This window comes from Miscanthus floridulus, chromosome 8 (genome assembly GCF_019320115.1).
Source record: "Miscanthus floridulus cultivar M001 chromosome 8, ASM1932011v1, whole genome shotgun sequence".
In the NCBI taxonomy this organism is placed as follows: Eukaryota; Viridiplantae; Streptophyta; class Magnoliopsida; order Poales; family Poaceae; genus Miscanthus; species Miscanthus floridulus.
This window is the reverse complement of record NC_089587.1, coordinates 23,344,404-23,358,878: the sequence shown is the minus strand read 5'-3', so window position 1 is coordinate 23,358,878 and position 14,475 is coordinate 23,344,404. Positions and strand designations below refer to the sequence as shown.

At 49.8% G+C, this 14,475-nt stretch overlaps 1 protein-coding gene across 1 annotated transcript; it reads right to left on the bottom strand.

The window, feature by feature from the left end:
• Nucleotides 1–2,987: 2,987 nt before the first annotated feature.
• LOC136471343 (probable calcium-binding protein CML21) lies at nt 2,988–12,763 on the bottom strand. The gene is made up of 5 exons (XM_066469073.1): nt 12,631–12,763; nt 11,635–11,871; nt 10,589–10,788; nt 9,975–10,149; nt 2,988–3,383 (listed from the first exon to the last, which is right to left on the bottom strand). The coding sequence occupies exons 2-5, from the start codon at nt 11,825–11,827 to the stop codon at nt 3,265–3,267; spliced, it is 687 nt and encodes a 228-aa protein (XP_066325170.1). The 5' UTR covers nt 11,828–11,871; nt 12,631–12,763; the 3' UTR covers nt 2,988–3,264.
• Nucleotides 12,764–14,475: the final 1,712 nt, after the last annotated feature.

Genomic DNA, 14,475 nt, shown 5'->3' with positions numbered 1-14,475 from the left:
CAACACCGCCCGTGTCTCCCTCATCTCCAACTCCGGTGGGGCTTAGAAGGAATTTTGGGGGGGAGGCAGACTGGCTAGCGGGCCAGGCGGTGGGGATGACGGCTATGCGGTTAGGGGCCCTGGCAGCGATGGAGGCGACTGAGCCAGGTCGGGGTGGGGGCGTCGCGGCGGTGCTCGTCACCATGGTGGTGGTGGGATTGGGCCAGGAGGCCGAGGGGAAGGATGAGGCCTCTGTGGGTGTGGTAGGGTCGCAGACGCAGACCTCCGGCGAGACCCTACCGCGGTGGGGGCTGGACGGTGGCAGCGTGTGCGAGGCGAGGGAGGAAGGGCATGTGGAGAAGAAGAATAGTGACCTGCCGGCGCGTGGCTATGGTCTGAACGACCGGACTGTAACACGCCCTAGTAAATTCGGTGCAAAACCCGATCGATCTGCAACCGTAAATTGGAGAAAACAGCACCAGTAAAACAACACCATTTTATTCTTTTTTTTTATGTGCAACCATGAAAACTCATAATCAAGTAGAAATTTCCAAAAGTAGTGATATGTTTTACTACCCGTGTGGTGTTTGATGATTTTTATTCTAGCATATTAAGCTTTTTTTCTAGCCAAAACAAAAAGATTATCCTGTAGTAGATAGATGACGCTCAAGTAGTAATTAGCATACAATTTTGGTTATGTGATTTAAGTTTACTTATTACTCTTGATGTCAGAAATAAATGTGAGGCAGTTAGTAAATTGTTTTTTTTAACTGTAGTATTTGAAATTTTGATGTTTGAACAAAACCCTGAATGTGGTAGTGAAGTAGTAACTATTTTAGTATTGTAATAATTCTTCAGAAAGATGCTCAAGTGGTAAGTAATTGATTTTCAAAATGATTAGTGATTAAAATCTCCAAATAAAGTAGTAATTAGTCAGATTCATATAGACCATGAACAAAAAGTATTTAAATCCACGTTCACCAAAACACTAAACAGTAAACAATAGGAGACCTAACGGGCTACGGGTCAATTAAATGGGATAAAATCATTTATTTGGGTCGATGAACCCTCTAGTTTCCTTCTGGAGTTTTTTATGAACGATGTAACTATTCTGATAAATTAGTAAAATTGCCCATGGGCATTCCCTCAAAAAAAAAAAAAAAGACATGGCTGGTCACCAAGTAACAAATTCTCAGATTTTCTGAGATCCAACAGTGAGAATCTATTCTCGCCAATGTAATGGCCCCGTTCGCGTGCCCTTAAACCCGACTTGATCTGCTTATTTTTTTCATCCGGAACAGTGTTTTTCTCTCACAAATTCCTCCAGCATTGCTCCAAACCATCCAAATATGTTTCTTTAATGAATTTCGTGCCACGACCAGAAGCAGAGCAAATCAGGCCTGTGTTCATCCCATCTCAAACAAGAGCATATACAGCCATGATCAGAAAGACACCAAAGCATATGAGCTGCTTTATTTCTTTCACTTTTTCTCTAGCTCATTGAGGTCACTGGTTTTGACAAATTAAGGCAAGTGAGAAATGCATGCTCATGCTCCTAACCATGGCACGTGGCAGGGTGGGATTTTCTTGACTGGCGCACTGATCTGCATTTTCAGCTGAACAACCCATTGCATATATAATAACATGATGAACAAACCATTTTTTGCATGGTTCACTACTGTCCACAATAATCTAATCTGTTAAAAAAAGCGCGAGAAATACATAGGAAATACCCAGAAAGATGGTACTAGTACTACTGAACTGCTGCTACCAGATACCAGATACTACTGTGGTAGAGTTGGAAACACCAAGAAGAAGAAGAAGAAGAAGAAGAAGACTCGTCATCAGGCCCAGCCCAAGGCCGCAGGGACAACAAGCAGCGCCTTGACCAGCCGGCCGGTGGCGACGACGGCGTGGATGAATAGGTCTGCGAGGGCAGGGTACACCACAGTGACGAGGCAGCCCGTGCACGCGCCGGCGACGAAAGGAAGCACGAACTCCAAGGTCGAGTCGAACGTGACCCTCGCCCCGCCGTCGGTGAAGGTGATTGCCATCTCGGGACGGTGGCGGTGGCGGAAGGACCACAAGGCAGAGGGCAGACGGCGGCGCGGCGAAGAGCTAGGGAACGGAAGAAGAAGAAGAAGCTGCCGCGCCTGCCCGTGGTGGACTGGTGGAGAACTGGAGATGCTAGCTAGCTAGCTGTAGACATGCAGATGCAGTGCGGAGCGGTGCCGAGCTCGCTGCCTTGCACTGAATGGAAGGGGCTGCACTGTAGCGAGGAGTGCTGCTGATTGCTGTGAGAAACGAAAGGGTCTGGCTCTGGCCAGTGTCCAGATTGGGAAAGATTCCACCAATCCGTCCGTCACCGCGCAGGCCGTCCGTCACATGAGCTTGGCGCTTTCACTCAATGGGCCATGGCCTATTGGCCTATGATGATCCCTACTGACACCACTTTGATCGCCTTTGCTCTACTGATGAAGAGACTGAAAGCACGCGTGTAGGAACAGTAGGTATTGCTCGTCCTCCAACAGCAAACTTCAAAAGTCCTCCAACACCAAACTTCAAAAGCAAAGAGCACCACCCAAACCTTGGCAATCCTGTATTGCCCCGTTCGCTTGGAGGAATCTGATAAATTTGGAGGAATTTGTGAGAGAAAAACACTGTTTTAAATAAAAAAAGAAGCGGATCAAGCCAGATTTAAGGGCACACAAACGGGTTTTCTTAACAAGTTGCAAACTTCATAATAAATAACAGAGCTGTTACCTAGCTAACTGAACACAAACTCACATTGCAACTTCTTATCAGTAAATTCTTGACACAACTACAAGCAACTTGGGTTCCTGCGTTCAATCGCCTTTGCTACTGAAGCGACTCCAAGTTTGTATTCGCAGGGACCAAAGTTCCATTTAAAGGTAGGCATTGTTCTGCGTCCCGTCCAGCCGTCCTGCAACATTAATGGGCATGGGCATGTGTTTCCACAAAATGAACAGAAGAAGCAAACAACCCACTTCAAAGTAAAGAGCATTTTACTGCCATTCACAATTTTACACTTTCAAGCACAGTGCAAATACTTTTTAATGACAAGGTAACCTAACTGAACAGCATCTGACCAGTGTAACTTTTTATCAGCAAATTCTTTAACACGACTAGTGTTCACTCTATTTATAGGAACATGAACATCTACCATCAGCTCGTCACACAAAGAGCATGAACTACTATGCTGGAGGCCTCCTGAGGAGCTGAATTGGCCAATTCAGAACGCCTAATAATCTTCAGTTGACACGCTCATTCTTCTTCGTCGTGGTCGTCCTCGTCGTCTTCGTTATCGATCCCCACCCAGCGAGTAAAAGCGAAAAGGAATTCCTTGAAGGTCACTGTTCCGTTCTTGTCCCAATCCATTTCCTCTGCATTTCACCAAAGGAGTAAATATCAGGGCAAACATATAAACACAGGTTACAACCGTGACTGGACCGAGGTAAAGCGTTTTCATCAATCAACGCTGAATCCAAAGCTGAGTGGGTAAATTTCCAAATGTAAGAATGCATCTTCAGAGTGGGAGTCTTGGGACTAAAATCGAAAATACGTTGAAATCTCTGAAAGCATGAAACTTGATCGTAGTTCATTTTTATTTTTTTGAAAGCATGAAATCTCTGTTTTATTTTTTTTCGTAGTTCAAAATTCATGCTGTCTTTGATTCTCATCACAGGTTAAAAGGAAAAGGAAAAAGAAAAATGTCAAGGGCACTGTAGTTTAAGGTAGCTGGCCCTCGACTACGAAGCTCGTAGTCTCCGGCTGAGTCTTCCAGAGCGGAGGTTATACCCCTCTCAACCGGCTGGGCTTAGGAGGCGTGGAGGAAGAAGAGAATAGGAGATTAATCTTGCTTAATTCATTCTTCCCTGCTTACAGGAATAAATAGCCAATGGCTCAACCAACTATGGAAGGAATTCCCCTAATTATAGGACTAACCAAAACAGCCTCTAATCCAATCCCTGATTTCTAGCCACTGGAAGTTGCCCCTTCGGGCTGGTGGACCGCGCGCTCTGCGCGCTCAGCCGCGCGGCGTACGTCGCGGGCGCGCCTGCACCTTGCGTACGTCCGTCCACACATGACATCTCTCCCCGCCTCGAAGTCCAGCTCGTCCTCGAGCTGAAAAGCCGGAAACCGAGAGCGGAAGTCATCCAGATCCTCCCAGGTAGCAGCAGATGGTGGCTCGCCCTGCCATTCGACGAGCAGCTGGCGCACGCCCCTGGCGATCCGGGCCTTGGCGACCTTGGCTGGTGCAGGAACAGCAGCCCCGTGCCGTAGTGGGGGTAGTGGTGGAGGGGTTGCCGGCGGTGTGCCGACGAACTTCCTGAGGACGCCGATGTGGAACACGTCGTGCAGCCGTGCTCCGGGGGGCAGCTGGAGGCGGACAGCCACCTCGTTGATCAACTCCAGGACCTGATACGGCCCGATATAGCGAGGCTTGAGCTTCCCCTTGGGCGCGTTGGGGAGGGACGCCGCAGCGCACTGCCGAAGGCGCAGCCAAGCCCAGTCGCCGACCTGGAAGGACACCGGGCGATGGTGCCGGTCGTAGATGCGCTTCTGTGCCGCCTGAGCCTGCTCCAGGCGATAGCGGACGTCGTCGAGGAAGGCAGCGCGCTCCTCCATCTCCTGAGCCACCGCGGCCACCCGGGTCTCGCCCGGCTCATAGGAGCGAATGGTCGGGGGATCCCGGCCGTAGACCACCCGGAACGGCGTGTCGCGGAGAGAGGACTGGTAGGCGGTGTTGTAGATGTACTCCGCCCATGGCAGCCACCTGAGCCACTGGCGCGGACGGTCACCGGAGAAACAGCGCAAGTACATGACGATGACGCGGTTGGCGGCCTCGGTCTGTCCGTCCGTCTGCGGATGGAAGGCGGATGACATGAAGAGCTTTGTCCCGGTGAGCCGCATAAGCTCCTGCCAGAACGCCGACGTAAACACCAGATCGCGGTCCGAGACAATGGACTGTGGGACACCATGGAGGCGAATGATGTCGGCGAAGAAAGCCTGGGCGACGGACTCCGCGGTGTAGGGGTGTGCCAACGGGATGAAGTGGCAGTACTTGCTGAAACGGTCCACCACGGAGAGGATGACTGTCTTGCCCTGCACCTTGGGCAGCGCCTCGATGAAGTCGATGCCGATGTCGGCCCAGACCGCGGATGGCAATGGTAGCGGCTGCAGCAGCCCCACCGGCCGGAGGTGGTCCGACTTGAACTGCTGGCAGGTACGGCAGGCCTGCACGAACTCCTGCACGATGCGGCGCATGTTGGGGAAGTGGAAATCTCGCCGAAGTCGATGGAGAGTGCGGTGGATGCCTTCGTGGCCATCGTTGTGGACGGCTGCCACGACCTCCTGGAGTAGCGGCGACGCGGGTGGGATGTAGAGGCGGCCGTCGTAGGTGACCATGCCATCCACCAGCGCCCAGGGGGCAGCGCGGGCGCCCGCACGGACCTCGGTGTAGAGGGCGACCAGGGCCGGGTTGGTGGCCTGGGCATGGCGCAGACGGTCGACGAGGTCGAAGCGGGGCGCCGAGATCGCCATGACCTCCCCCTCTTCGGTGTAGCGGCGGGAGAGGGCGTCAGCGACGATGTTTGTGGCGCCGGAGCGGTACTCCACCGAGAAGTCGAAGCCCAAGAGCTTGCCAACCCAGTGGTGCTGAGGGATCGTGGCGAGGCACTGGTCGAGGAGATACTTCAGGCTGTAGTGGTCCGTCTTGACGATGAAGCGCCGCCCCCAGAGATATGGCCGCCAGTGCCGTACGGCCTGGACGAGGCCGATAAGTTCGCGCTCGTAGGCGGCCAGCGCGCGGTGGCGGGGCGCCACTGGTCGGCTGAAGAAGGCGACCGGGTGGCCTTCCTGAGTCAGGACCGCCCCAAACCCGACGGTCGACGCGTCGCACTCGACGGTGAACAGCTTGGTGAAGTCCGGCATGGCGAGGACGGGGGCGGCCGTGATGGCGGCTTTGAGAGCCGCGAACGCCGAGGCTGCCGCGTCGTCCCAGGAGAAGCCCTCCTTCTTGAGGAGCGCTGACAGTGGTGCAGCAAGTGCCCCGTAGCTGTGGACGAACTTGCGGTAGTAGCCTGCCAGACCGAGGAAGCCGCGTACTGCCCGCACCGAGCGCGGAGCCGGCCAGTCGTGGATCGCCTGCACCTTGGCCGGGTCCATGGCCACCCCCTGCGCGGAGATGATGTGGCCGAGGTAGGCGACGGAGGGGGCTCCAAAGGAACATTTGGAGCGCTTGACGAAGAGCTGGTGGCGTCGCAGTTCGTCGAGGACGGCCCGAAGATGACAGAGGTGATCTGCCCATGTCCTGCTGTAGATGAGAATATCATCAAAAAATACCAGGACGAAACGACGGAGAAACGGCCGGAGCACGTCACTCATCAGGCTCTGGAACGTTGCCGGAGCATTGCATAGCCCGAATGCCATCACCAGGAACTCGTAGAGGCCATCGTGGGTGCGGAACGCCGTCTTGTGAACATCTTCCGGCCGCATCCGCACCTGATGGTACCCGGACCTGAGGTCTAGCTTGGTGAAGAACTTAGCGCCATGGAGCTCGTCGAGGAGCTCGTCAACCACCGGGATCGGAAAGGCATCCTTGACGGTGAGCGCATTGAGCGCCCTGTAGTCGACGCAGAAACGCCACGAACCATCCGGCTTTTTGACGAGGAGGACCGGCGACGAGAAGGGCGAGTCGCTGCGGCGGACGATCCCCTGCTCGATCATAGCGGCGCACTGCCGCTCCAACTCGTCCTTGTGCGCCGCCGGGTACCGATAGGGCCGTACGGCGACGGGCTGGGCGCCGGGCTTCAGGGTGATGCGGTGGTCGTGCGCGCGTTTGGGGGGCAGACCCGCCGGGTCCGCGAAGAGCCCCCCGTACGCGGTCAGCAGTGCGTTGAGGAGAGGGGCGGCCTCCGAGGTGGCGCCCAGGGACGGTGCTGAAGGGCAGGCGACGCCTGTCCAGGAGACTGGGCGCCCCTGGTGCTGGAACATCATGCGCCGGCTGCCGAGGTCCCAGACGATGGGCCCCCGCGCGCCCAGCCACCGTGTCCCCAGGACGACGTCGTACCCGGCCAGCGGCATGACGAAGAGGTCAGCCGGGAACGCGACGCCGTCGATGAGCAGGGGAGCGTCGCAGATGACGCCGTCGCAGGTGACGCGCTCGCCGTTCGCGACCAAGGCGGTGAGGCGGGGGCGCTGGCGCAGAGGAAGGCTGGAACGCCGGGCCGCTGCCTCCGAGATGAAATTATGCGTGCTGCCGGAGTCGAGGAGAGCGACGAGGGCTGCGGCGCCGAGGGCCACGCGGATCTGCATGGTACCCGCCACAGGGACCCCAGCCACGGCCTAAAGGGAAAAGCAGGGGGCCTCGGCGTCGGGCGCGGCCGCCGCCGCCTCGTTCGCGACGTCGTCAATCTCGACACCCTCCAGGAAGAAGATGCGCCTGCAAAAACGGTTATGGCCGCGAGTGTATTTCTCGTTGCAGTTGAAACAGAGACCGAGACGGCGGCGCTCAGCCATCTCCTCGGGCGAGAGGCGGCGATTTCCGTCACCGCGGCCCGGCTGCGCGGCTGCCGGGGGTGCAGGCAGTGCCAGCGGCTGTGGTGGTGGCGGCAGGGCGGCCCGGGGAGCGGGCGTAGGCAGGATGCCCCGCGTAGGCGCGCGTGGCGCAGGCGGCGTCGGGCGCTCGGCCTCCATCAGCTCGATCTGGCATGCGATGCTCATGGCAGCGGCGAGCGAGTCGGGGTTGTGGAGGCGAACGGTATGGCTGAACGGTGCCAGCAGACCGCCGGTGTAGAGCTGGACGCGCTGCTCCTTGTCCAGCCGACCCGCACGAGGCAGGAGCGCCTGAAAACGGTTGGAGTACTCCTCGACGGTGCCCGTGCGCCGGCACTCGGTGAGTTCGAACAGCGGCGCCGACCGGAGCGGCGGCCCGAACCGCAGGTTGAGGAACTCCTTGAAGCGCGCCCAGGTGGGCGTGCCGGAGTCCTCCTCGAGCTGGGTATACCACAGCTGCGCGACGCCGTCGAGGTGGTAGGAAGCCTGCCACACGCGTTCATCCGCCATGGTACGGTGTTGGCGGAAGTAGGAGTCGCATTTGTTGAGGAAGAGCATGGGGTCGGTGGTGCCATCGAAGCGTGGGAAATCCCACTTCTTATGCTTTGGCGGGTAGTCAGGGTGCTGACCTTCCGCGCGCCGATCGCCACCGCCGCCGCCGGCGGACGACTCGGACTTCTCCTTCTTCAGCGAGGCCATATCGGCCTTCATGGTAGCCATGTCGTCGGTGAGGGCCTTGATGGCTGCCATGAGGTCGGCTGCGGAGGGCTCGGCCATGATTGGCGCGAGGGAGACGGACGCGGCTGAGAAGGGCGATGGGGGTGCGGCGGAATCGGGCTGGGCGGCTGCGGAAGAGGAACGGGAGGAGCGGGTGGGAGAGGATCGACGAGACCGTGATACCAGGTTGTCAAGGGCACTGTAGTTTAAGGTAGCTGGCCCTCGACTACGAAGCTCGTAGTCTCCGGCTGAGTCTTCCAGGGCGGAGGTTATACCCCTCTCAACCGGCTGGGCTTAGGAGGCGTGGAGGAAGAAGAGAATAGGAGATTAATCTTGCTTAATTCATTCTTCCCTGCTTACAGGAATAAATAGCCAATGGCTCAACCAACTATAGAAGGAATTCCCCTAATTATAGGACTAACCAAAACAGCCTCTAATCCAATCCCTGATTTCTAGCCACTGGAAGTTGCCCCTTCGGGCTGGTGGACCGCGCGCTCTGCGCGCTCAGCCGCGCGGCGTACGTCGCGGGCGCGCCTGCGCCTTGCGTACGTCCGTCCACACATGACAAAAAACATATGAACAGTTGTAGCCTACATAAGCAACCTACCCTTGCCCTAAAAAGAGAGAGAACGAACTGCTTATCCAGACCAAGGAAAGAAGGTATGGGATCACTGTTTTCTCAACCAAAAGACAATGGTGTTCCTAGAAAACATGACAAAGAAAGCAATGGTGCACCAGCATAGGATGATTATGGCAATTAGTTTGAAGTAAGCATTTTCATCAATGGACACTGAATCCAAAGGTTCCTGAATTGATAGAACAAAAAATCTTCAAAATGTAAGCATCAATCTTCAGAGTTGGGAGTAAGCATCAATCTTCAGAATCGATTCCTAAATGTTATAAAAGTTTTGAAAACATGAGACTTGAAAATAGATGATCTTCTATCACAGCTGAAAAAAAAGGAAAAAGAACATCCTAGGAACAGTTGTAGCCTACAAAAGCTACCTACCTTGCTCTCAAAACGAGTAAAGATCAGTTGGGAATGCTACAGTTGGCACCACAGCCTACTGGGATTCGTTTCTCAGGGTGGTGGAAGAGAACAACTGCGGCTGTTCCTAAGGATTTGCGTAAAGGCCTCAACTCCTTGATAATTTTTGTGGCTTGGGAGATTTGGAAGCATCGCAATTCTTGTCTTTGATAATAAGAGACCAAGTGTTCAGGAAGTCCTTAGGGCTATTAGCTCGGAGGGTGGGCTCTGGTGCTCGGCCGGAGCCTCCAAACTCCAGGAGCTGGTTTTCAGGTTGATGCCTTCTGGAGCTTAATGCTTGGAGAAGTTTGGTCGTCCTTTTCCTTTTTGTGTGGCGAGTCTGTAACCTAGTTCTGGGGAGTGGGGTGTGGGTGTTGGGTCACTTGGACCTTTGTAATTTTTTTCTCTACCTTAATGAAATGACGCGCAGTTCTCCTGCGCTGTTCGAGAAAAAAAAACGAGTAAAGAACTATCCAGCCACACCAAGGAAAGAAGTTATTCACATAATTGATTTCTCAAGAACAAGCAATGGTGTCTCAAGAAAAGAGGACTGACAAGTAGTGGCATACCAACATATGATGGTCGTGGTGAAAACCAACTGACCTTTTTATTGAGAAACTAATAGAGTAGAAATTAGGGAGTGTGGATGATGGTGCCAGAGGAGATAACTCACCAAATCTTTTCATGCCTATGCGCCCAGAAGAGCGCTCTCCTCCAATTGTCTCATTTATTGCTTGTATCATCTCGCTCTTACTGACATATCCATCTTTGTTCTTGTCCAGGAAGACAAATGACTCGACCAATGTCTCAAATGTTGGTTCAAGGCTACCTAATCCCATTCTTTTTCTCTACAACATCATGTCAAGGACATAAGCAATATCCAAAAATACAGAATAAAAAGAATACATAAAATAGGATCTCAACTTGAGGAATGTCTAACGTATCCTCCTTATATGAATATAAAATATTCATACCAGAAAGTTCAATAAGTTGTTTTTATCTACTAGAATTCTTTATCTTGGAAATCTCAGAGAGAAAACTTGATGTGATCTACTAATATGCCTTACTGGATGCAACAAAGCAAGCAGAAACATTGCTATACCATGATCAGTTCTAAATCTCAGGTAAACACATACCACAAGTTTAATATCTTATTTTGCTGAGATAGAGAAAGAATCAGACTTTGGAAATCTTAGAAAATTAACGCATTGTGTGGATTTCCTGCGCTAAAGAAAGAGACAAAGTGAACTTTGAACAGTAGATATTTTTGTACTATGGCAAGGATACTGCTTCAGACACTGCAGGATCATTTAGAAGATAAACAAGGCACAGGAAGACAATAAACTCATTGAACTTCATGCCCATGTGTTCATAAATGTCACATGCCTGAAACAGATCTTTTATCTCCTCATCAGTTGATTCAATACCCAAATTTTGGAAACAATGCTTTAGTTCCAGTTGATCTATTTCACCATTGGAATCTTCATCTGCATAAATACAAAAGAGTAAAATAACATTTGTCAGAACACAAAAAAAAAGGTTTGATGAAACATCCCAAGAATGAAAGATAATTTGTGGTCAGTATTTACATTTCATTTAGACAGGGCAAGTCTGGATTGGACCAGTTCATGCGGATGGCAACAAATTCCTCACGTGGGTGTCAATGCACACCGAGGCTCAAAAGCAAGTAAAATGGGACAGAAATTGGGCAGGTTTATCTTGTGCTCAATTATTTTAGTGGATTCAAATTTGCAGGAGCATTTTCCCTAAATCTGACAAAAAGAGCCATGGATGTGTTAAGTTTCATCTGGTGGATTTCACCTGAATTCACTCCTTGGCATAATGCAATGCACAGGATCCTATGGTAAATTTGGAGAAAGATAACTGCTATGCGCACGAGGCATTTATCTGACATCATTAGACCAAAGGCAGCAGGAGACTTTGGTCCTATAAAATGCGCATGCATGGTGTGGTTGCACCAGAGTTAGAAGAATGTGTTCTACGCGGAGCACTACTCTTTGAGAAATATCTTTGCTTTTAGTTGGATAAACAAAATAGGTGGACCAACAGTTCATTTAGATCGACTCAAAACAATTTGTTAATGCTAGTATTGTCCAGCACTTATCCATTAGATGAAGTCAAAATATCTCTGGGTATCACTATAATTCAAAAATAATATTGTAGAATAAAGACTACACAAAGTTAACAATTTGTTCAGGGCTGCCTCTAATTAAATTTACATATTTCAACTATACATCCAGTTTTATGTCAAGTTTTGACCTTTAAATGACATGGTACCATAGTGCTGGCTCAGATAGAGGGGTAAAGCTCACCAAACTGCTGAAAGATAGTCCTGCAGTTTCTCAAACTCTCGTCGATTTTAGGAAATTTCATGATGACACTATTGAATGATTTCACAGAGGTTCCTTTTAATGCTCTCTGCTGCATGGCTTCAACCATCTTCTTCTCTAACTTCGATGCCGGTGAGCTGTGCCTTGGCGAGTCACCACTAATTACACCTCCCATTTCCGCAATTTTGACGATCTTGTATGGTGCCAAAACCTCCTTGCCTGGAGATATAAATAATATTCATGGTGAGAAATTAACAATATCCACTGTAACCTAGATTTGAGATGAACTAATGTTAGGGGGGCACTAAGCTAGTACTGCCACAATGAAAGGCACTGACCTCAAAAACAATAAAAGACAGTTTTGGCAGACATAAAGATCAAGAGATGAAATAAAGAGATCCAAGAACCATGCTGCTAAGAACAAGATCTTGTCCTCATAAATGTAACAGGTTTTTTACATAGTAAATTTAATTTTTATCAATCAAATTAAGTGGAAAGTAGTTAACGATGGAAGCAGCATGCATTGAAATTATTAAAAAAAATCAAAACGTGTACCATTTGTAACATGCAACAAAAGAACAACAGCACTGATAGCGGCAAAAACTATATATGATGTCTGTGGCATTTAACCAGAAATTACCCTCAAACGAAACCGAAGGGTTTAACGTGCTGAAAACAATTAAGGCTTTCTTTTTCTTAAAAAAAAATAAAAGAACAACTAGTGTTGCAAATGGAGGCTACCGACTACCAATGGCCCAATTTTTGGGGGAAATGAAAAAAAAAAACACTGATCGACGCAGCAAACGAATCGGCGCCGAACCACCGGATCGGAAAGAACATTAAGAAGGAACTGAAGAATTCAGGGGCTCACATACAGCAGCGAAAAGATCAATATTCCGCGTGCGGCACAAAAAGAACGATCTTTCCACAAAATGGCGCAACCGCACAGGGCCGAGGAAAATTGGATAGCATCCTTACCGAGGAGAAATCCACCTCCGGACGGATCTCCGGCACTCACTCCACCGGCAGGGCCGAGGGGCGGCGATCGACAGGGGACACCTGCTGCTCCTGCGGGCGGGTGATGGAGGGAGGGGACCGGGAAGGGAGGCGCGGGTTGCGCATGCGGTGGGAGGGGAGGGGAGGGGAGGGAGAGGCTGCGCTCGCGGGGATCTGGTGGTGGAGTGGATGGAAATGGATGGAGAGAAGAAGCAGAGGCGTGTCCGGCGCCGAGGGCGGTGGGCAGCCTACGAGAGTGTAACGCATGCGCGTGCGGCGCGCGAAACGCCCGCGTCGCGCCAACTCCAAGTCTCCAACACACGTTCCTTCTGCTACCTCCTGCTGCTGATGTCAGCATAGCACAACGATAACGTGAAATTCCAAAAATGTCATTTTAGTAAGTTTTATTAACACAAGCAGAACCTCTATGTTAAGAGACCTCTCACTAGCAATCATCCTAACACGTATTTTAAAATTTAAACTGTTATTTTTTTTATCAATAAGTAGTCTAATCATATACATGATAAGATGAAGCATCAAAGTGAAAGTGGTGCACCACTGAAGCAAAATACAAATTTTCCATGTCATATGTGATGAATATTAGTCAATTTAGACAAAAGATTTGGGCACTCTGGTGCCAGTGCACCAAGGATACATAACATGGCGCCAGCTCTGATCATATCAAAAGTTGATACTACAGAAGTGGTTACTTTGGGGGGTTTTATGTAGAAATGTTTTCTAATGATCAATTTTTATTGTCATTAATTATATATTAGTAGAAAAACATGTATTTACGTTGCAATTGGAAATAAAAGTTTTGTTGCGCAGCTATTTTTATTAGATTTAGTTGGGCCTGACCCAACCTTAAATCAAATAAATTTGAATCCATATAATCAATTCTAAGGCAATAATAAATGACTAATCCAGTATGAAAAATTGATATGAGATTGACTGAATTTAAATAGGTGGCTATTGTGTGCACCTGTTGTCAGTTTAAAAGAAGGTGAAAGAAGGCAAAAGTGGAAGGCGAGCCACACACGCGCCGCGATGTGAACAAGCTCGGGCAGCCAGCCTATGGCATGAGTGTTGTGGCATTGATGAATATTTTGCAGCTCTAAACTCAAAGCGAAAAAGATGAGAGTGGGTGACGTGGATTAAGTGACAAAAAAAGTGTGGCCGGACATATAGGGGAGAGAGTGATAGGTGAAAGAAATGTTCACTCTTTAATATTAGATATAGACGAGAGAAATTAGCTATCAAAATGTGATCTCATCTATATCTAATATTAAAATCTTGATATAGCCTTTTTAAGGCAAACTTTTGAATTTTGGCCGATTTAAAAAAAATATCAACAACTACAAGTTGAAATAAATAGTCTATATCACGACATGTTTTCATAAAAAATATGTTGCAGGCGTTGGTGTATTTTTTAATAAATTTAGTTAAAGCTATAGAGGTTTGAATATGGATAAAATTAAAGTGACTATAATTTGAAACAAAAAGAATATCTTTATGTTTTGAACTTCAAGAATTAAGAAAAAATATTACCGTGCTACATGTCGCTCCCAGCTTTCAACGCTAGCCGATCTTATACTATACCTCTCACTGACTAGGGCAGCTAAGTAAAAAAAAAAGGCATCGAAAGAATATGACAACTTATCGAAAATTTCACAATCGTAATCTATACTTCAAAAGGAAGTCGATCAACCCAATTTGAAGAGGGCAATGCCACTAGATGGAGACTACAGCAATGGATTTTTTTTCACCAAGACTGAGTGGCTGTATACCAATAGGTTCTATGTTTAGTATGTTGATTAGTTTTGTTCG